Source organism: Columba livia, chromosome 15, assembly GCF_036013475.1.
Source record: "Columba livia isolate bColLiv1 breed racing homer chromosome 15, bColLiv1.pat.W.v2, whole genome shotgun sequence".
Lineage (NCBI taxonomy): Eukaryota > Metazoa > Chordata > Aves > Columbiformes > Columbidae > Columba > Columba livia.
In genome coordinates, this window is record NC_088616.1 from 14,085,243 (window position 1) to 14,104,977 (window position 19,735).

The following is a 19,735-nucleotide window of genomic DNA, read 5'->3' on the forward strand; positions in this document are numbered from 1 at the left end:
TCCGCCCCATGGCTGTCCCACCAAAGGGTCCTCCAACTTGAATGATTCTATGCCTCTATGATTAAAAATGTCTTTGTTCAGCCCTGGAGCAGCTCCTGAGGGTCTTGGGGCTGTGATGAGGCAGATGTGCCCCAGATGTTCCTGTGGAACCTGGTGTGCATCTTCCTTGCTCTCACCCACTATGGCCCCGTGTCCAAAGGGAAGCTGGCTGTGGGATTGGTAGAGAGGGAGTATTTTGCAAAGCTCTCTGAAAATGGAATGTTTTTCACAGCACGAATGGTGACAGGTGCCCCATGGGGTTGCCCACGCAGCCACGGAGCAGGTGCTCCCCACATCAGGGTTTCTCTCAGGAGCTGACAGCTCCCTCTCCCAGCCCTGGAGATGACTCAGAGGTGTCCATCCTCCTCCTGCCTACCTCCACCTGGAGAACCTACTTTGGAGCTTCACCACCCAGGGAGAGACCCTGCCTGGGCAGCGTGGGCAGCCAGCCCGGCCCTTACGGGTGGTGGCTTCAACTAGAAGCAAAAAATAAACCCTGAAAGGAAAAGCAAAGACTATATTGTAGCTGCTCAGTCATAAAATCACAGAATCATAGAATAGTTTGGGTTGGAAGGGACCTTCAAAGGTCCCATCTTGTCCAGTCCCCTGCCATGAGCAGGAACACCTTGACCCAGCTCAGGTTGCTCAGAACCCCATCCAGCCTGGCCTGGGATGTCTCCAGTGATGAGGCATCAATGGAAATACAGAGTCAACAACAGATTTGCTTCTCCCTTCCAGTTCTGGATCCTGCCCAGCATCCTTGGCAGCTCCATCCTCTACATTCTCTCTGACAACCGATGGGAAACTATATCAGCCTGGATCTATGGCTTCGGCTTATCCAGCCTCTTCATTGTCTCCACTATCTTCCACACCATCTCCTGGAAGAAGAGGCATCTCAGGTACCAGCCCTGATTGCTTGGGAAAGGGGGAGAAGGCCTGGAGGCCCATGGTGCTGCAGGCTGTGACCCATCTGTCTGTCTGTCCCGCAGGACTGTGGAGCACTGCTTGCACATGTTCGATAGGATGGTGATCTACTTCTTCATCGCAGCGTCATACGCTCCCTGGTGAGTTGTTGGTGCATGGGCGCCATCACTTGGTCCCACTGGAGAGGAAAAAATCAGTCTGGCACCAACAAATAGTGTTTCCTTCTCCAGCTTTGGCTCTGCTTGTGTCTGTACCGCTTTCCACAAAACCTTCCTATCCTGCAGATTTTAACCCCTTTAAGTTGAAGTTACAAGTTGGGAGGACCCTTTGGTGGGACAGCCATGGGGCTGAGGGCAGCATTTCCCCTCTCACTGCCTGCAGCCCCAACTGGGGTGCTGCCCTGGATCCCCCCTCACTACAGACCTGGGTCTTGCAGGCTGAACCTGCGGGAGTTGGGTCCCTGGGCCTCCCACATGCGCTGGATCATCTGGATCATGGCATCTATTGGGACCATCTACGTTTTCTTCTTCCATGAGCGGTGAGTGCCTCTACCTGGCCCCACGCTGGTGGGTGTCACAGAGCTCAGCTCAGCTCTGCCCGTCCCTCATAACGTCTTGAGGTAGACAAGCTGTAGGGAAGAGCAAGAGAGATGGAGACAGAGAGACAGACAGATACAGGGTCCTTGGGCAGCCTCCTGGCCAGCTGGTAGAATAGGGCTTCCTTGGACCACATCCTTCCCCATCTGCACCCTGGTTTTAGGAGCTTTGGTGGCAGGGATGTGGGAGCAGGGACACGGGGGCAGGGACTTGAGAGCAGAGATCTGCTGCCATGAGTTCCTTCTTCCACATGGTGGCACCAAATAGAAAGCAAAATGCTCCAGATGTCTCCCCCAAAGCCTCAAGCACCTGGCCCTGAGCTGGCAGCTCCCAAACCAGGGTGGGGGTCCATCACCCCCAGAGCAGGGTGCCAGCCTTACTGCAGTGGTGTGGCACAAGCACAAGGACATGGGACCTGCTGTGGTGGCACCACCACCCCTCTTCCTATAGTAGAGCAGCAGACGTTACAGGCGTGAAACTCAACTTTCCCTCTGCACCTGCCTCCAAACAGCTTCTCTGTCGGTTCCAGGTACAAGCTAGTGGAGCTGGTGTGCTATGTTATCATGGGTTTCTTCCCTGCCTTGGTCATCCTCTCCATGGTAAGCCAACACCGGGAACTCATGGGCTCAGTGTGAGGGACAAGTCCCAGTGAGGCTGGTTTGTCTCCAGCAGGTTGGTGACGGATAAAACCATCCCTAAACATGACGTGCCCTGGCTCAGTTTTGCAAGTGATTTGGGTGCCCAGCAGGTACCATGTGCATTTCCAGCAGCAAAGCTGAGCTACTGGGTCCACACTACCTTGCTGGAGAGCATGGTGTAGCAAAAGGAAGAGCAAGGGTCCTACCTGCACCCTGCCATGCTTCTGGTCTTGATGGAGCGGTGAGGACAGGGCAAGGGTGTCACAGCCACCGCTGAGTCCTGCCTTCCTGCTTGTCCCCAGCCCAACAGGGATGGTCTCCCGGAGCTGGTGGCCGGTGGATTCTTCTACTGCCTGGGCATGGTCTTCTTCAAAAGCGATGGCCGCATCCCCTTTGCCCACGCCATCTGGCACCTCTTCGTGGCCATCGGAGCTGGCATCCACTACTACGCCATTTGGAGGTACCTCTACCGGCCCAGCACACTGGAGTCTAAAACACCCCGGTAGACGCCTTAAAGACATTGTTTGCACCAAACCGGCACATGGGGCACGGAGGGGAGCGGGGAGGCAGCCTGCTCCAGGGCCTCACCCCAAACCACCCGCTCACCCCATGGGCAGCAGCCACCGGTGCCCTTCCCGCTGGGACAGGAGAGCCTGGAGGTTGATTTGAAACAGATTTATCTTCTGTGTTTTTTTTCTTTTTAACCTCGGGAACTGCTTATTTTTTTAGGCCAAGGTTTTGTAACACGGTGACTGGCAGGGAGTGACCACTCACCAAGGTCTTGGGGGGGCCCCACTCACCCACCTGGACCTGAACATCCCTTGGGAGTGGGGACCTCGGCCCCACACACCCCTGGCAAGTGACACCCTGGGTTTGGCTACTGGAGCCAATCAGGGGACTGGAGGTGTCAGGGGAGACACCAGAGCCTTTTCCCCCAGGATGCCTGGGCATGTGGCCGCTCCAGCTGGGTAGGGGGCTACATTGGCACCCCCACACCCCCCGGGCTCCTAAACCGTCACAAGTCATGTTAGCACCAACCGCCCCCATCCTGGTGGGAAGGTCCGATTCAACAAAGCCTTACCTGAGATTGAAACTTGAATGTCTTCCAGGGCTCTTCAGAGACCCCGAGCATTGGAAAACACTTCCTCTAAGTCAGTATTAAGTGCACAACTCAGTACATCCCCACTAGATGGGCCCTTGGAGCTCCCCCCGGACATTTCCTCCCTGGAGTGGCAGCCCGGCTCCCAGGCTCTGCCATGCACATGCCTTCATCTGATGGGGACCAGGGCGGGATCCAGGTCTGTCATCCACCTGGCTGGGGTCGGCCTATCCGCATCAGGGGATTTTCTTTGTCTTTGAGGGAGGGAAGTGGACCTCCTTGGACTGGGATCATAGGGCTGCCTTCCTTCTCTGCTCCCATTTTGATGATGAGTTCAGTATCAGATTTAAATCCACTTTTGGGAGGAATTCTGGCATTCCTGAGGAGAGACAGAACTGTGTGATGCTCAGAGGTGAGCTGTGATGGGGTAGTCCTAGTGATGCTTGGGTTTTAAACCACCCTAACGACAGCTACACAGTGCTCTCCAAGGCAGGATAACTGGACATGGAGCACCTGCCCAGCCATCACAGAATCGCAGAATTATAGAATGTCCTGAGTTGGAAGAGACACACAAGGATCATCGAGTCCAACTCCTGTCCTGCATAGGACAACCCCAAAATTCACACTGTGTGTCTGAGCACATTTTCTGATTGCTTCTTGAACGCTGTCAGGCTTGGTGTCCAGGAGCAGCCCTAATGCTGATGGAATGGGTAAACCACACCCGGTCCTGCCCCCCAAACACGCTGGCAAAGCTGCTGGAACCAGAAGGGTCTGGTCTGTGCTGGGAGCCTGCAGAACAGTGCTGCTCTCAGCCCTGCCTGAACCTTCCCTGGGAGCCCCCGGAGGTATCGATTCTCCATCATCTCGTTGGCCTCTTGATTAATCACAACTGCAGCAGTCTCGGTGCGACGTGGCAAGGGAAGGAGATTTATGGCCACTGTCCCGCATCTCCTGTTTCGCCAGCAGCGTGCCGAGGGGCCGAGCTCCGCGTTCTGCCCCATCTTCCACAGAGCTTAGGGTGCCCCCCAGCCTGCAGCACCCTGGCAGAAAATCACCAAAGAGAATGTATCCAGATACTCTTCCCTTCCTGGTGGCTGTGGTCACCAGGTCAGCAAAAAAACCCAACCCTGTAAGTTTTTACTTCCACAGGCAGATGGTTCCTATAAGGATCCATGGGGCTGCTGGGGGGTCTCTGCCCCAGGCATCCCAAAGCAGCCTTTGGGCTGCGACACCTCTTGGGTGACGGGTGGTTTTAGGGATGGAGGGAATGACCCGAAGTGAGCCCGGTCTCTGCTGCTGCCTCTTCCAGGCCCCCAGGTCCCAGCCCTTGCTCCATCACCTACCGCAGCCGGAGGGGAGGAGAAGGATGAGCTGAGAGTAACCAGCAGTTGGTAGAGCACGTTTGGGGTTGGAATAGCAAGATATGGGGTCCTAGACCAGGACCTGCAATTTTTTCTGTCTGGCAAGTCATTACCCTTCTCTGTGCCTCAGTTTCCTCATCTGTAAAATGGGGGTGAAGACACCGACCTACCTCACAGGGCTCATGTGAGGACCCCGTGGAGCACTTGGGAGCTGACTGGTGCTTTACAGACGCACTGCGATTTCCACCGAGTCTGAGGCACTGGATTCCCAAAGCCACCACGGGGACGGTGACAACTGCAGCTCAGCGTGCCCAGGTCTCCTCCTCCTCTGTCACTAAATCCCACAGTGTAATCACCCTGGGGACAGACCGTGCACACAGGGAAATGTCCCCTGGCAGGGGCTGAGGATGTCCAGGGACCACTGTCACATTTTGTCCGCAGGCTTCATCCCAAGGGCTTTATCTCAGAAGCCATTTCGCCACTGGGGGCTTATGGCCCTAAATCCAGCCCAGGGGCTCTCAAGATACAGGGAAGTGCCAGAAAGACCATTCCAAGGCCGCTTGGTCTCAGCCTTCTGCTGAAAACCAAGGGCAGGGCAGATGCTGGGGTGGGGATGGGTGGCCAGGCTCCACTGGGGACATCACCACCCTGCCTTGAGCCCAGATTTGCCAAGTAGGTTTCTCCGTATTTGAGAAGTCCCCCTCTTCTCTTGCTTCCTCAGTCCTTCCCTTGCAAAGCAAGGTGGGGGGCACAGAACAGGTTATTGGATTGTCCTCCTATTTTATGCTAATTTTAAATGACTCATAACATTCAGGATGTCTGGAGGAGGGTTTGAGGGATTTTTTAGCATCTCACGTTTTTCACTGTCCATTCTTGTTCAATCAGTATTTTATATTTAACACAGTATTTGCTCAAATTAAAAACAAATGTAAGGAAAATAACTCTAGCAAATATTGTTTCCTGTGGAGTAGGATTGAAATAAAAACTCAAGATACCTCACTATTGGCTGCTTGTTAAATCAAAATTAGTTTCCCTGCAGCATCTGGAAATAAGCTCATTTTCTATCTGACTTGCCCCACACGGCATCGCTGCCCCGGTGAGGAGGAGAACCGCTCAACCAGCTGCAGCGAGGCCCCGCTCACGGCGATGGAGAGCTGAGAACTGACTCACCTCGGTGCATGGATGGCACTGCCATCTGCTGGCTCAGCTTGCCGCAGGGGACAGTGCCACTTTGCCCTTCACACCAGCTACACAGGGAAATTCAGAAGGTCAGGGATGAGTTGAGCTCCAAGCTACAGAACTTCCTTTGAAACAAAACGAATAGGTGAGACTGCTGATGGCGACCCTGTGCTCGGCAGCGTTGGCTGAAGGGCTTGCCAGCATCTCACCAAAGCGGTTTCGGCATAGGGCCCTGCACACCCCCTCTGGCATTGTCATTTCCTGTCCTTCGGTGGCCGAGTCTGTGGCTGACATGTGTCGATCTCTGAAGCTGCTGCTGCAGGGGGGCAAGGATGCCAGGTCTAGGGAGGAGGAAAACCTGTGGCAGAGTGGGCAGAGGGTAAGCACTGCTCGCTGCGCACCCCAGAGGGGAAAGCCCCCACCCTCCATCACCCACCAGCTCCCACCAGCCTCTCCCACGTGCACCAGCTCCTCTTGGAGAGGGACATTTTGCCTCCATCCAGGGAGCTTGCTGGCTGCACTGTCAGCTTTGCACGTCCACTGGCTGCCCTCTCGCTCGCGCCTCTCCATCGTAATTACAGCAGGGCTGGATCCCCCCCATGCTGCAATGCATGGCAGCTTTCCTGGAGAGCTGAGGAGGGTTCCCTGCTTCCAGGGGCAACTGAACTCACCCCGAAACCTGACCCACAACTTCCACCTCACTCATAATTTCTTTGCTGCTGGCAATGGGGCTGGACTGGAGGCCTCCTGACTTCACTTTGCCTTTGTGCTGTCATTTTCAGAGGGTGTCTGGGTGGCAAGCCCACTTTCTTACCCATAGAATAACAGCTGCAGCATTGGACGGAAAACACACACTTAACCAAATGGAGATTTTTTAACAGCGAGAGGCAGAGCATCAGCGACCACGTTGTCTGGAACAACTCCCCAGCGCAGTCACAATCCACCCCTTCCCGATTCCAACCACCAGCCACAGGAATCTCCAGGTGGACTTCGGAGCTTGTTTGATAAAACCCGTTCGGTCCAAGCCGGCAGCTGCCCACGCAGCCGAGGCGCCGCCGCCCGCGCAGCCCTGCCGGTCCCGCTTCCCGCCGAGAATCTTAACCGGGCACCGTTCCCAGCGTGGAGAACCGGGCACCCCCACGCCGTGCTGCCCCCGTTCATCCCTCCCGGTCCTCCCCGTCGCGGTGCGGGGCGCTGCGCGGCGGGCGGCCGCGGGGGGGCGCCGCGGTGCCGCTCCGCTCCGCTCCGCCCCGGGACGCGGCCGCGCAGCCCCGGCGGCTCCGGGCGCTGCAGCCGCCGGGGCCGCGCCGAGGCTGCCGGGGTGAGTACCGGGGGCGGGGGGCGCGCACCGCGGGGGATGGCGCGGACCGACCCTGCCCGGGGTATCCCCTATTTTTTTTCCCTGGGGAATGGGGTGGTGGGGAAGATTCCCCCTGTGACATCCCCCGGACACCCCCGCCAACGGGAGCCTCTCCCCGGGATGGGGCCAGCAGATCTCGTCCCCACGCCTGCTCGGACGGGAGTGTTTGTTTCTTCTCCCCTTGGAAAGTGGAGGCAGGAGGAAAGTGACGGGAAGGGTTGAGGCTTGCCCGGTTGCCGTTGGAGACCCAACCTGCCCTGCTGCCTGCAAAACAGCACCGGGCAGCGGGCAGGGAGGGCTGTGCTGGGGGAACGCAGCACCTTGGGGTCCTTGTCGTATTGCACACTCCTTGGGATCTATGATCCATTGCATGCCCCTTGGGATCCCTATCCCATTGCATGTCTCTTGTGATCCCTATCCCATTTCACACCCCTTGGGATCCCTATCCCATTTCACACCCCTTGGGATCCCTATGGTATTCCATGCCCCTTGGGATCCCTATCCCATTGCACGCTCCTTGGCATCTTTGACACACTGTATGCCCCTTGGGATCCTTCTCCTAATTGGTCAACCCTTGGAGACCTTATCCCCTCTTCACACCCCTTGGGATCCCACTGCTACTCCACGCACACTATTTCACCTGTGTCCAGCAGCTTGTGACTGTTGTGGCATCTCAGGCCTTGGTGTGGAGGTGCTGGGATGGTCTGTGTCCCCGTGAGGCTGGAGCAGCGTCATGCTGAGTTGTAACTTTAGCAGAGAAAACTCAGGGGAGTTTGCTACTTGCTTGGGAAGTGCTTATTTTCAGCACTTTCCAGGACCAGTTAATTATCGCTGGAAAAAAATTATTGCTAAGGTCTTATAATTAGGCAGCCTACCGAGACTCTGCTGCTCGGAAGGCAGCGGAAAGCAAACGCTCTTTGTGAAATGTTTCTTGCCGCGTGTGTGAATAGAGCTGCTTGGGTAGAGGGCTGGCATTTGTACTTGCGCATTAGCGGAGAGCTGATGCACGTTGGCGGCTCAAAAGATCCTGCAAAAATAATGAGAAAAATAAAAAAAAATATTTAAAAGGGCAAGAAAAGAATACCTGCTAAAAGGACTCCTGTTGTCCTTGCAGAATGTGGTCTCAAATCATCATAATCTATTCATGGAGCTATAGCTGCCTTCAGGAGAAACTGTTAGTTCATCTTTGCAGGACTGGGACTGCCTTTGTATTGTTTAACCGGTCCCTGGGCTGCGGGGTCCAGGGTGCTACTGCAGAGCGCCTGCTGCTAATAATAACCTGGTAAGGAGTTTACCCACTCTGATCCGGCTAAAGACGGCACCGAGGCTGGCATCTACATTATCAGCCTCTGATCTGTCCCTAGGTTAGACAGATAAAACTCACTCAAGAAAAGGCCGGGCTCTGGAGGGGAGAGTTGATCCACAAGGGAGGGGAGTGGGGGCTCTGATTTGGAAAAGGGGGTTTGCGCTCTGCCCCGGCTGTAGGGACGGGATCTGCAGAGGGGCAGGATTTGGATCCGAAGAGCGCACGTCAAAGCCGCCGTGTCCAGGGTGTTCTCATTTCCTTTGCTCCCTGAGTTATAATTTGTTCCACATTGCAGTGCTGGAGTGGCCTCTCCCTCTGCTCGCAGCATCCAGGCTGTGGTTGTTGCCATTAGACCGAGGCTGCGACTGGAGTTGTTTCCATCCAAAAAAAGAAAAAAAAGGAAAAAAACCTGGAAAATATTTCAAATAGAGATCTGGGGAAATTGCTTTTCTGGTTGCCATTCTGGGATGGTTGTAGCTGAAATTTCACTGCCCATCTATGCAAAGCTGAGTCTGTGTGGGGACAAGCCCCAGGGAAATTCCAGAAGATTGAAAAGTGTTTTAATAGTGTTGCTGCTCTTCCCAAAAGGGACTAAGATGACCTGGTAGCTACAGGTTGATTGGCTTGATAGCATCCCCTCAGGGAGAAGAGGGAGAAACCTGGCTGAGGCTTTAATTGATTAAAGACTTCAGCACCAGGAATAAATTCCTGCCATCCAGCGTGGCTATATGGAAATTAACTCCTGGCAAGTAGAAATTATTTCAGTCTCTGACACGAGAGGTGTCTCTCTGGCTGTAATACACTTTTGTGAAGCATTTGAGTTATGTGAGGTGATATTCTTGTAAAAATCTGCACTCTCCCATATTAAAAAAGTCAATCCAGTCCAATATTTTGAGCTGACATTATACAGTGTCAAGAAAGCCGGCATTAAATAAACCTGATCCATTTCAAAGGCAGTTATCAGAGAAGATTATCACTGCTGGGCACTGCTGGCTAGTAGCATGCCCTCGGTGTTTCAGTGCTTTTATCACTAATCTGAAAGGAGAGAGAAATTATTTCTGGAAAAACCTGGGGCTGACCCAGAGCAGCAGAGCGTTAACAGTTTGCACAAATCTGGGAGGCAAACTGGGCAAGCGAAAGGCATCCTAACTGGAGCTGAGTGGAAAATGGAAACCTTCTTACACCCAAAAATAATAACTGGAGTGGTACACGTTTTCCTGTCCGTGATTTGGATGATAAATTAACTACGAACCATTTTCAGCAGGAGATGCTCACGTGGGGCCTCACCAGCTCCCACCTCCAGCAGAAGTTGCCCGGGGGACCGCTGTGTGTCTATCTCCATTTCTGTGCTGGAGAATTGAACATTTTCAGGCTAATGGGAAATTCTGCTCTGGAAAAAATAGCAGTTAGTTGTATTTTCAGTCAGGGCACTACCAGAACTGAATTTGGGGTTATGGCAGCCAAACCCAGTCTCTCCAGCTCGGCAGAGGGGATGTGGGAACCAAAGGGAAGGGACCAAGCAGCTACAGAAAATGTCCTACAGTGAGAGATGAGGTGGCCATCCAGTCAGTCTACTCATAAATCAAAGAGGAACAAGGGAAGGCTTGATTAAAGCATCTAAATACTCTCGTAGATGAGAAAATATACGGTGGCCAAGAGCTTGTTAATTGAGCAGAGAAAAGCACGACAAGAATCAATGTCTGGCAACTGAAGGCAGACACAGTGGAAATAAGGCATAAATATTTAACCAGTGAGAGCGATTAATTATCGGAAGAAACGGCGAGCAGCAGAGGTGGGTTCAGCATCTCTTTGCATTTCGGATCACAACCCGTCGCCCTGTGGAAGGTTTCTCCTATCGCCCCAGCTGGGCCAGCAAGAGAGGCTGGATCGAAGCCATACCGAGGCTCTGATTAGGTGATTTAATTAGTTGGTGCTTTTGTCTTTAATCACAGCAGAGCCACAGAAAAGAGTATTTCTTGTGCCCTGCCAGCTCTTTCTCAGAAACACCCATGAAATCACTGCAGGCACTTTGCAGGTGCTTATTGTTTTTCTTCTTTTCTTTTTGGGTTATCACTGATCATGTTCCTGCAGATCGGTGCTGGGTGGGCGAGGGGACAGTGCTTGGTGGCTGTCCTCGATGTCCAGCAAAACAGACTGACATTCAGGAAAAACACATCTCGGTGAGAATCCCAGCGTGCTGTGGCCACTGAGGGAAGGAGCTGATCCAGGACTCATGATCCAGCTGTGGGCAAGAGGGTCCCCAGCCTGGTGTCCCCAGGGACACGTGCACTTGGGAAAAGGAGATAAAGGTCACCAGATTGTTGCTGGTCCCACCTCCTCCCCTTCACCTTTCTTTTACAGCAGAGTTTCTTCTCCTATAGCTGTTCTCTCCCAGGCTCTTTGCGATGGGGTAGATGCTACTGGTGGACATCACCATAGCAGGGTTCGCTCTTCCTCCATCTCCCTCGTCCCAGGGCTTCTGTGCACCTGCTGCGATGGAGCCTGAGCTTGGGGTGGGCTGGTCCTCCCCACCTATGGGCCGTGGCTGGATGAACATGTGCGAACGTGCTCATCACCAGCCACGTGTCCCCCATGGGTCCCCAGGAGCCAGCAGCCCTCAACTGCAGCAAGCGATTGGGCTGTTTAGTTTGAGGTGTGGGAATATAGTGAGGTGCTGAGCTATAGGGGATATATATATGCAGCTCAGTAGCCTGCGTGCAAACGTGATGCCCATCAGGAGGGGAATCACAGCATCTCTGAGCCTTCCAAAGCCACCACGCTGTGAACAGCCCAGGACCGCTCCTCCTCTTCCTCTTGCAGAGATGTGACAGGCACCCGCCTGGGATGATGTGTGACACGGGGGACGGACTGTTTTGAGGAAGAGGATGAATGGAAGGAGAAAAGGCATGTGAGAAGGATGGCAAGGTAAGGAGAGGTTTGTGTGTGCGCTGGGTGGGGGCAGAGGGAAGGAGCTGCTCACCCACAGTGGGAGCAGGAACCTCAGAGCCCACAGGAAAGTCCCCGGCGGTTGCAGAGTCGGTTGTGGTGATGGAAGGACATGTGGTGGCCACGTGAATACCGAAAGCATTTGTCATAGCTCTGCAGAATGAATACAGATGGCGCTAGCCAAGGAAAACAGCAGGTTCTGGTGTGGCAGGCACAGTGTGCGAGGAGGCGGAGGATACCTGACAGAGATCCCACGGGGAGGCAGTCACAGAGTTTTGCCTAATTCCTGTGTAGTCATTACCAGAGAAGACGTCACTGAATGTTGAAGAAAGGGACTTTTTGGAAAGTCTAGGTCATACCTCCATAGCTGCAGGAGCGGTTTTCTCTTTAACCTCCTAGGAGATGCCTGTGACCATCATGCCTGAACGTACAGATGCAGGAAGAGCCCATCTCGTTATCATCTTATCATGTCCATTCAAGTCCTTGAAGGGATTAAGACTGTGCATTACTCTGTCTTCAGGATAAGGCTGTGATTTCTCAGGGGGCTGGTGAAATCGCACTTGTGTTGCTCCAGATGTTGAGTAACAGGGGGACCAGGCTAGAAGCTTCTCACAGTCCAGGCTTCATATTTTTTCCCTGTGAAATGTCTTTGCTGCTGTACTCTGTAGAAACTGCATTCGACGGAAAGAGCAGGAAAATAGCTGAGCTATAAATAACATATTCAAAACCAGGCAGGGACCTGCGAGAAGCGAGGATGGTGTCTCTGTCTGTGAGGTGGACTTGGAGGAACAATTTTACCAGCAGCAGATGTTAAAAGGTTTCCCTTTGTGCTGGAGGTGGAGGAAATTAAATCCATGAACTGAAAACAGTGATTTGATGATGAAGTTTTGTCTTTTGCATCCTTAATGGTGAGGTCTCCTAGGGACACTGGGGTAGTTTTTCCTCTGCCCGATGTTAATGAGGTCTGGCAGGGCTGTGCTAATAGCCTGGGGAAGCTGTTCTTGAGCCCAACTGTCTGCCAGCGCCCTGACCTGCTCCCCAGGTTGGGTCACTCCCAGGAGGTGTCACACAGCAGACACCAAGTGATATTCCCAGCTGGAGAAGCAGCTCCAGGCTCAGCTGGAGGAGGAGCAGCAGCATGGGGAGAGTTGTAGCTTTAACCCCATCCCTGCCTCAGTTTCCCCAGTGGCAAGGTGGGAGCAGGAACAGCCTTCCCCAAACCCAGCGAGTTGTGGTGAAGCTGTTGGGGCAAATGCTCAGCTGGAGAGGTACCAAATACAAGACACTAAGCTCTGCTTTGCAAGCTAATGGCAAAGCCCAGTTTGAGTGAGCCAGACAGCTGCGATGTGCCGGGTCTGGGGCAGCCGCTGGCTCTCCTCCCTGCCCTGCAGCACCCAGACAATGGCTGCATCCTCACTTTTGGAGATGGTGGGTTGGGAAAAAGAACAAACCCTGGCATTTTTACAGTCCTGGTGGGAAAGGGGTGACTTGAGGTGCAGCAGCATCGCAGGATGGCACAGCTCCTAGACACGTCCTGCAGCCTTCGTGCTTGCTGGTGCCTCAGTTTCCCCGTCAGCAGCATTCAGTTGGCCTCTTGTCCCAGGCTGGGAGGATGCACCCCCTGCAGACATCCTCCGTGCACAGCAGGGAAGTTGGGTTAGAAGGTGACCTCTTCCATTAGCAGCAGGGACGCTTTTTCTTCCTGAATTAGATGGTGGTTTGGAGACTTTCCAGGGCCAACATCATTCTGCCTGATAGCGCTGGTTTTGCTCAGGCGGTGAGATCCTGCCCAAGTGAGACAGGGCTGCAGATGCAGAAAGCTGCCAGCACCCACATCTCTCCAGCCATTCACAGCTGGATTGTGCTGACCGCTGCATCAAAGCGCTCTGATGGGACATTTTGGGGGTCCCCTGTGTATGCACCAAGTCCCTGCCTGTGCCTGTTCACTGCACTTTATAAATCCAGAGGTGAGGGAAATCCCCATCCTGTCCCAATCAGAAACACTCAGATTCTCTTTCCGGACCTTCCCCGTCAGCGGTGTGTGGTGCAGCCGGCAGCGCTACCAGTGCCGTGCAAGCGCCAGCTGTTTGTGCATCCAGGATGCAATTTCAGAGCTGGCCCCAGATGTCGGCAGTGACATTGGGCAGGACCGTTGTCTGTCGAGAGCCGGCGGAGCATCGTGGTTTCCAGCCCGTTCCTGGGGACCGAGGTGCAGCAGTCGCACGGCTGTGGCCACATCTCCTCCAGCTGCTGCCCCGAGCAGCCCTGCCCTGGCTAATGTGACAAGGGCAGCGTTGTCAGCGATGCCACCGTGTGCTTTTAACATCCTCCGCAAACTAGCAACAGCCAAGAGATTTGCCAGAGTCAGGACATTTTTAGAAAGGCTAATTAAAGCCCATTTTCACCCTGTGCCTCTCGGTGAGCAAAAGCATTTAGCGGTGACCTCAGAGTGATTGAATTTGCACTTGAGCTTTCTGTTTCACCTCTAAAAAAAAAAATGGGATTGCTCCATAAACTCGTTAGTGTAAGTAACTGCTGACGGCTCGGCTCCGGAGTGGGATGGGCCCCGCCAAGTCCCGCTGAGCTCTGCTCTCCTCCTGCGTTTTGCTTGGGCGAGAGGGACCTATTAATACACATGATGCAGAAATTTGGGATCACTCCAGGCTATGTGTTCAGGGACAAATCCATCCTGAGGTAACTGTGCTGATGCCAAGGAGCCCAGCTGAGCTTGGCCGCTGGTGTTCTGGGTTGCACAAGGGGAATGTCCCTCACTGCTGTCCCTTTCCACCTTGGACGTGACAGTGGCTCCTCTGTGGCCACAAGCCAGTTCCTGCTTGCTCTTCTGTGCTGCACATCTGGCCTCCAAACAGTTGATTTTTCCCTTTTTCCCCTCTTCCCTGCCCAGCTGCACCCCATGACAACCTCATGCATGATGTTTTATGGGTCCTCCTCCACCATGGCTCCACCATCCAAGAACCGGTTGAAGCGCCAGAGCCGGATTTTCTCCCAAGTCTTGTACCGAACGCTGAGCTACAAGGATCGGAGCTCAGCCTCCGCTTCCCCGGCAGGTGGTGAGGATGATCCAGCCGAGCTCTCCACCCAGCTCTCAGCCCCTGGCGTCCTGAAGATTTTCGGGGGCAACATCTGCGCAGGCACCAACTACAAGAGCGTTTTGGCGACGGGCAGCTCGGGCGCGCGGGAGCTGGTGAAGGAAGCCCTGGAGCGCTACGGGCTGAGCCAGCTCAGCGCCGGGCAGTACGCCCTGTGCGACGTCATCGGGAAGTTCGAGGGTCCTGAGAAACGGTGGCAGACGGAGGGACTGAGGGTCCTGGGTGACCACGAGAAGCCGCTGCTCATCCAGGATCTCTGGAAGCCCAGGGAGGGTTTCTCGCGGCGCCTGGAGCTGCGCAAGAGAGCGGAGGTGGAGGAGCTGGCGGCCAGGGATGTGGACACCACCACTGCAGGTCAGAGCCGGGCATGGGGCAGGGAGCAGGTTTGGGGAGCTGTGACCCCCCCCGGGCTGCCTGCGGGAGATGCACCCCCCACCAGCAGCTTTTGCAGGTGTTTTGGGCACAGTGGGGCATGGTGCAAGTGGGAGGGTAAGCACATTTTAGCTGCAAGGCTCCTGGGTAGAGCTGGTACTTAATGCTCTCCTGCACAAATTTGGTATTGGCAACCTCAGATATTTACCCCAGCCAGTCTAGGGGTTCATACCAAACCCCAGCTCCTGGCTGAGCTGGACAGGCGAGACCATCAGTGTTGCCTGCATCACTGAACCAACATCGTGGCATCCTTGGCACAGCAGACCCCTGTACCCCAGTCTCCCCATGGGCATCCCCCAGGCCAGACACCCTGTGCAAATCTGCTGGAACAACTAAGCCAAATGAAAAGCTAATGAAGAGAGAACAGTGTAGGGTAGGTGAGCCCCCTCAAGGTGCCTGCTTGAGCCTGGGGCTGGCAGGAGGAGATAAGTGCATTGTTAGGAACCAGCAGGTTAATAAGTGACCCCGGCACACACTAATGAAGTTTTCCTTCTGCCCTCAGATAAAAACCCCACAAGGACAAGGGCAGAAAGGTTTTAAATTAGGTTTTTAAATTGCATGATGCCCTTGATGGGTCTGACCTGCTGACGGAGGGGTCTGGATCAGACTCAGGAGGTGTCGACTGAGGAGTTTTGATGGATGGGCACTGAGCGGTTCCTCACACCAGCAGGAAGAGATTGTGATGGTCAGAAATAACCTAAAGATCACACAATTACTCGGCAAACCCCTCCCTGTGTCCAGTCCTTGTCCCTTGCTCAGAGAGGGGACACTGCAGGATCGGTCCCAGCTCGCTGCACGTGTGATGTGAACAGAGAGAAATAGGCTCGGGCCGTGGAGCGAGCTGCAGAGGTGGATGTTCTTTTCTCCAGCTCTTTTTCCAGCCAGGATCAGAGAACCATTACGCGCTTTGGGAGAGCAGTGGCTCTAAAAACAGCATCTTTTGAATAGAGAGAAGGGCAAGATCCAAGCGCAATGGCTATAGCGTGTGGCGGGGAGGGCCACGTGGCAGCTCCCTGCCTGAGCCCAAGGTCGCTTTGGCCTCAAATTCTCCCCCTGGGCTGCAGCAAGCAGCGTTCCCACCCGTGACCTGGCAGCCGTGGGGAGGGGGAGGCTCCCACACAGGCCAGGGGGGTGGGCAGCACCGAGCTGGCCTGGGCTTGGCATCCTTTGGCGATTTCTGATGGAGGAGCAGTTCCTGACTGGATCACGTGCCCTGTGTCTGGAAATAAGCCCATTATGCTTTCAGTGTAGATATCACTTCATTTGTTTCAGCGCTCCTGGGTGGGGTGGTGGAAAGTCTCAGATTTTTAACCTTTAGGCATTTTCCACAGCTGACCAAGCTCTTCCGAGACAGAAAACCCACACCCGCGTTTATTTAGGCTGCCTGCTCTGCAGACTACACAGCCCTTTTTTTGTCTCACCCGTTAAAAATCTCACTCCTGCAGCCCTTTCTTTTGGTGGCACCAGGGGCTCTGTCACCAGTCTCGCCTCATGCCAGTGGCACTGCCCAAAGCGATGCTGCGGGGCTGGGACCACACCGTCCCACCCCATCCACAAGCTGCCAGGGATGGATGGGAGTGATGCAGTGTGTCTGCAGGAGGCATCTGCTTTCTCTACACCCAGCAGCCCAAAAAAAGGCACAGAACTCCCAGTGTGAGGGGGACTGACTCCACTAGTGTCACCGTTGTCACCAACATCCAGCTGGCAAAGGTCCCCTGCCCAGGGTGGTGGGGTGCTGGTGTGGAAAGTGCAACATCTGTGCAAAAATAAAGGAACTTTGTGCTTGTAGTAGGAAAAGGACAGGGATGTTGCAAAGCAAGATCCCCAGGGAAATAAATATCTGCAGGGCCCTTACCCACTCAGGGCATCGCTGGGACCACTGGTGTCACACCATCTGGAGCATCGCTGGGACCACTGGTGTCACACCATCTGGAGCATCACTGGCTGCCCTGCTGCTGAGCTGGGGGAAAGGCTCCCCACCCATCTGTGACCTCCCAGCAAATAGCTTGAGAGTTTTATCTGCTCAGTTACTCATTATCCTAATTAGTTTATTAGCTGCTTTCCACTGGAGAGGAAGGCACTCACTCCTCACTAATTAGCTGCACAGGTGAAGCATCTCCACAGTAAACGAGGTTGATGCGCTCCCTCACTGCCGCTCCCTCACTGCCACCCCGTCCCTATTCTTTCTGGGGAGATAAGGGAACATCCAGGGAAAACACCCATAAACGGGAGGGTGCTGGGACAGAGGTGCAGCACTTGACATCTTTATGGCATTCATCTTCCCAATCAACCCCATTTTGCACTGTGTCCTGAACTTGCTGGGTTTTTTCTGGGAGACAGAAGGCTAAATCACTTGCACACTTTGAGAAACTTAGGAGTTAAGGCTACTACTTTAAAAGATACTCTGCCAGGTACCTCTGAGGATCTGGCTTTGATATACCCCAGCACAACAGTCTCCAGGGAGGATTCCCTGCAGTGTCTGCTTTGCAATAACATGAGGAAGGACTAGTCCAGTGTTGGCCCCTCCTGGGTAAATTCAAAGCGTGTTGGCTTTTGTTTGCCTGGGGCCCATGGAATTATTTATTGACTGATTTATTTCTCAGCCAGGAGAAGGGAACCTCCTTCCTAGGCTGAAAAAGAGGCAGATCACAGCCAAGATCCTGGGTACCACAGCCGGCAGGTTTTCCCCTGGGATGCAGGATGGGATTAGAGGCAGCAGCGTGGTGGGGACCAGCAGACGCTGGCCAGGGGGTGCATGATGTCCCTGCCCGGGGTGCTCAGCTCTCCCTAAGGGACAGGGTATGATTCGGCCCCCTTCCCATCTCCATCACCATGTGGCTTCAGCAGCTGCCAGCTCTGCTCGGGCTGCGCTGTGTCAGGGATGCTCACAAAGCGTTTTGGGTTGGATAACCTGCACACGCTCAGGAGGAGAAAACCGTACCAGAGGACTGAAAAAGAAAATAACCTGTTTTATGCAGGGACTTTGTTTTGCTCAGGAAAAGAGCCGTGTTTATCTTTCCAGTGCAGCTCCAGGGTTAGTGGGGAGCCTGTGACAGGGGCTCTATCGGTAGTAAAAAAGCTGCTTTTTCCTACACAAAATAAATACAGAAGCTTCCTTTTCCCTAGATAAGGGACCAGTGATGGCGTGTTTTCTGGGCAGTGGGACCCCAGTTCTGGCAGCCCTCGCTCCTCCCGGTGCAATGAGCTCCAGCAACAGCTGCTCCCCAGGATCCAGCCCCTCTCCTCCTCCATTCCCCCCAGCCGGGCTGGGACCTGCATCGCCCTGCCCGTCCTTCATCTCTTTGGCCCATTTCCATGCTGTGGGTTGGGGATGGGGCTCCTGGAGGGAGCCTGCAGACACATTTTGGGGTGGCCTTTGACATCCCCAGCGGCTTGGGCTGCGCTCCTGCCCGGACGGGCTTGTTGCACCCCCCTGGATTTCACATCTGCAGGACGCAGGCGTCCCATGCCGTGCTGCTGGCCGTGATGGGGACGTGAGCAGGGCCAATTGCCTTTTTAAGAAGGATGCAGGGCACTGGACCGCTTGGCCGTGCCTTGCCCTAATCCCAAGGCATGTAAACAGCAGGGGCTATTTTTCTCCTTCTCTCCCTGCCATCTCCATCCCTATCTCTTTCATTTTCCCAGCAAAGGAGCGCTTGATTTAAAACAAACAAACACAAAAATGTATTTCAGAACCGACAGCCCATTCCTCACCAAATAAGGCAGATGACATTTTTTTTTGGGGTCTGAACTTGCGAGTGTCCCTTTAAGCAGCCCTGGGCACTAGGCTCTCCGCTCTGCTGTCCCCAAATCCTGCCGGTTGTCCCCAAATCTCGCTGGCCGAAGCTGTGAGCGGGGCTCTGGCTCCGTGTTGCACCGATGCAGCTGCAGCGCTCCTACCACAAGAATATCCTTTAGTTATTTTTCCTTTTCTTCATTGTCCCTGAATGCCAGCGACCTTCTCCCAGGAGGCTGCCCGCCCAAGGTACGAGCATTGCCCATCAGACCCGCAACTTCTTATTTTCTCCTGCAGAGCTCAAGCCATGCTTGTAGTAGAAGGGGTTGGGGATACCACGCAAGGGGCTGCTTTGCAGCTCGGCCAGGCCTGTTCTTTCACTCCAGCTCCCATTAGTCTTGCAGAAGGCTTTGCTTGAATTGATGCGTGGGAAAAGTTAATTACAGCTTGCTCCTGCAGCAGGCAGACAGGCGGGCAGGCAGGCTCCACTGCAGCTCACAGCTCTCATGCTTGGCTGATGCTTGTGGGGTACCAGGGGTGCTCCCTGCAGCTCCTGCTTGCTGCCGGCCACTGAGTGCTGAAGGCCTGAAAGCAGCATCCAGGTCCTTTTTTTTTTTGGCAAGAATTGAGATAAATTTCTTTTTAGCACAGATTTTGTCTCCACCTCCCCAGCCCCGGCCAGGGTGCGTGGGGGATGCTGCAGACTCTGAACCCGGCCTTGCTGCCCCCTGGTCAGTGTCGTTTGGGGGCTGGGTGGGCTGGGGCACCCCCTTTTTGATGATGGCATTAGGGCACAAAATTCCCCACTTTGGTGTCCTGGTGTCACCCTTTGGAGAGGGCAGGGGACCAGGGAAGGGTGTGCGATCCCGGGAAGGGGGCTCTTAGCTGCTCCATCCCCACTCCCACGCTGCAGCATCCCCCAGCCGTGGGGTGCTGCGGCTGCGGGGGTGTCAGGAGGTGGCTGCGGTGGGGGCGGCTGAACGCTGCTCTCTCCCCCCCACATCCCGCA

The 19,735-nt window shown here is 54.5% G+C and overlaps 2 protein-coding genes across 5 annotated transcripts in view; both read left to right on the plus strand.

Moving 5' to 3' along the window:
- MMD2 (monocyte to macrophage differentiation associated 2) overlaps positions 1-11,427 on the plus strand; it is a 23,969-nt gene extending 12,542 nt beyond the window's left edge. The window contains exons 3-8 of one of the 3 annotated variants that reach the window (XM_005504566.3): positions 778-938; positions 1,029-1,103; positions 1,400-1,501; positions 2,089-2,158; positions 2,500-2,657; positions 3,307-5,656. In XM_005504566.3, the coding sequence (XP_005504623.3) occupies positions 778-938; positions 1,029-1,103; positions 1,400-1,501; positions 2,089-2,158; positions 2,500-2,657; positions 3,307-3,556 (816 nt within the window). In that variant the 3' untranslated portion in view covers positions 3,557-5,656. Of the gene's footprint in view, positions 1-777; positions 939-1,028; positions 1,104-1,399; positions 1,502-2,088; positions 2,159-2,499; positions 5,657-11,322 lie in introns of those variants that run through there. The other 2 variants (XM_065031432.1, XM_065031431.1) reach the window with 2 other exon arrangements.
- Positions 11,317-19,735, plus strand: part of RADIL (Rap associating with DIL domain) — a 21,795-nt gene continuing 13,376 nt past the window's right edge. The window contains exons 1-2 of one of the 2 annotated variants that reach the window (XM_065031421.1): positions 11,317-11,427; positions 14,354-14,912. In XM_065031421.1, the coding sequence (XP_064887493.1) occupies positions 11,392-11,427; positions 14,354-14,912 (595 nt within the window). In that variant the 5' untranslated portion in view covers positions 11,317-11,391. Of the gene's footprint in view, positions 11,428-14,353; positions 14,913-14,943; positions 19,458-19,735 lie in introns of those variants that run through there. The other variant, XM_065031423.1, reaches the window with a different exon arrangement.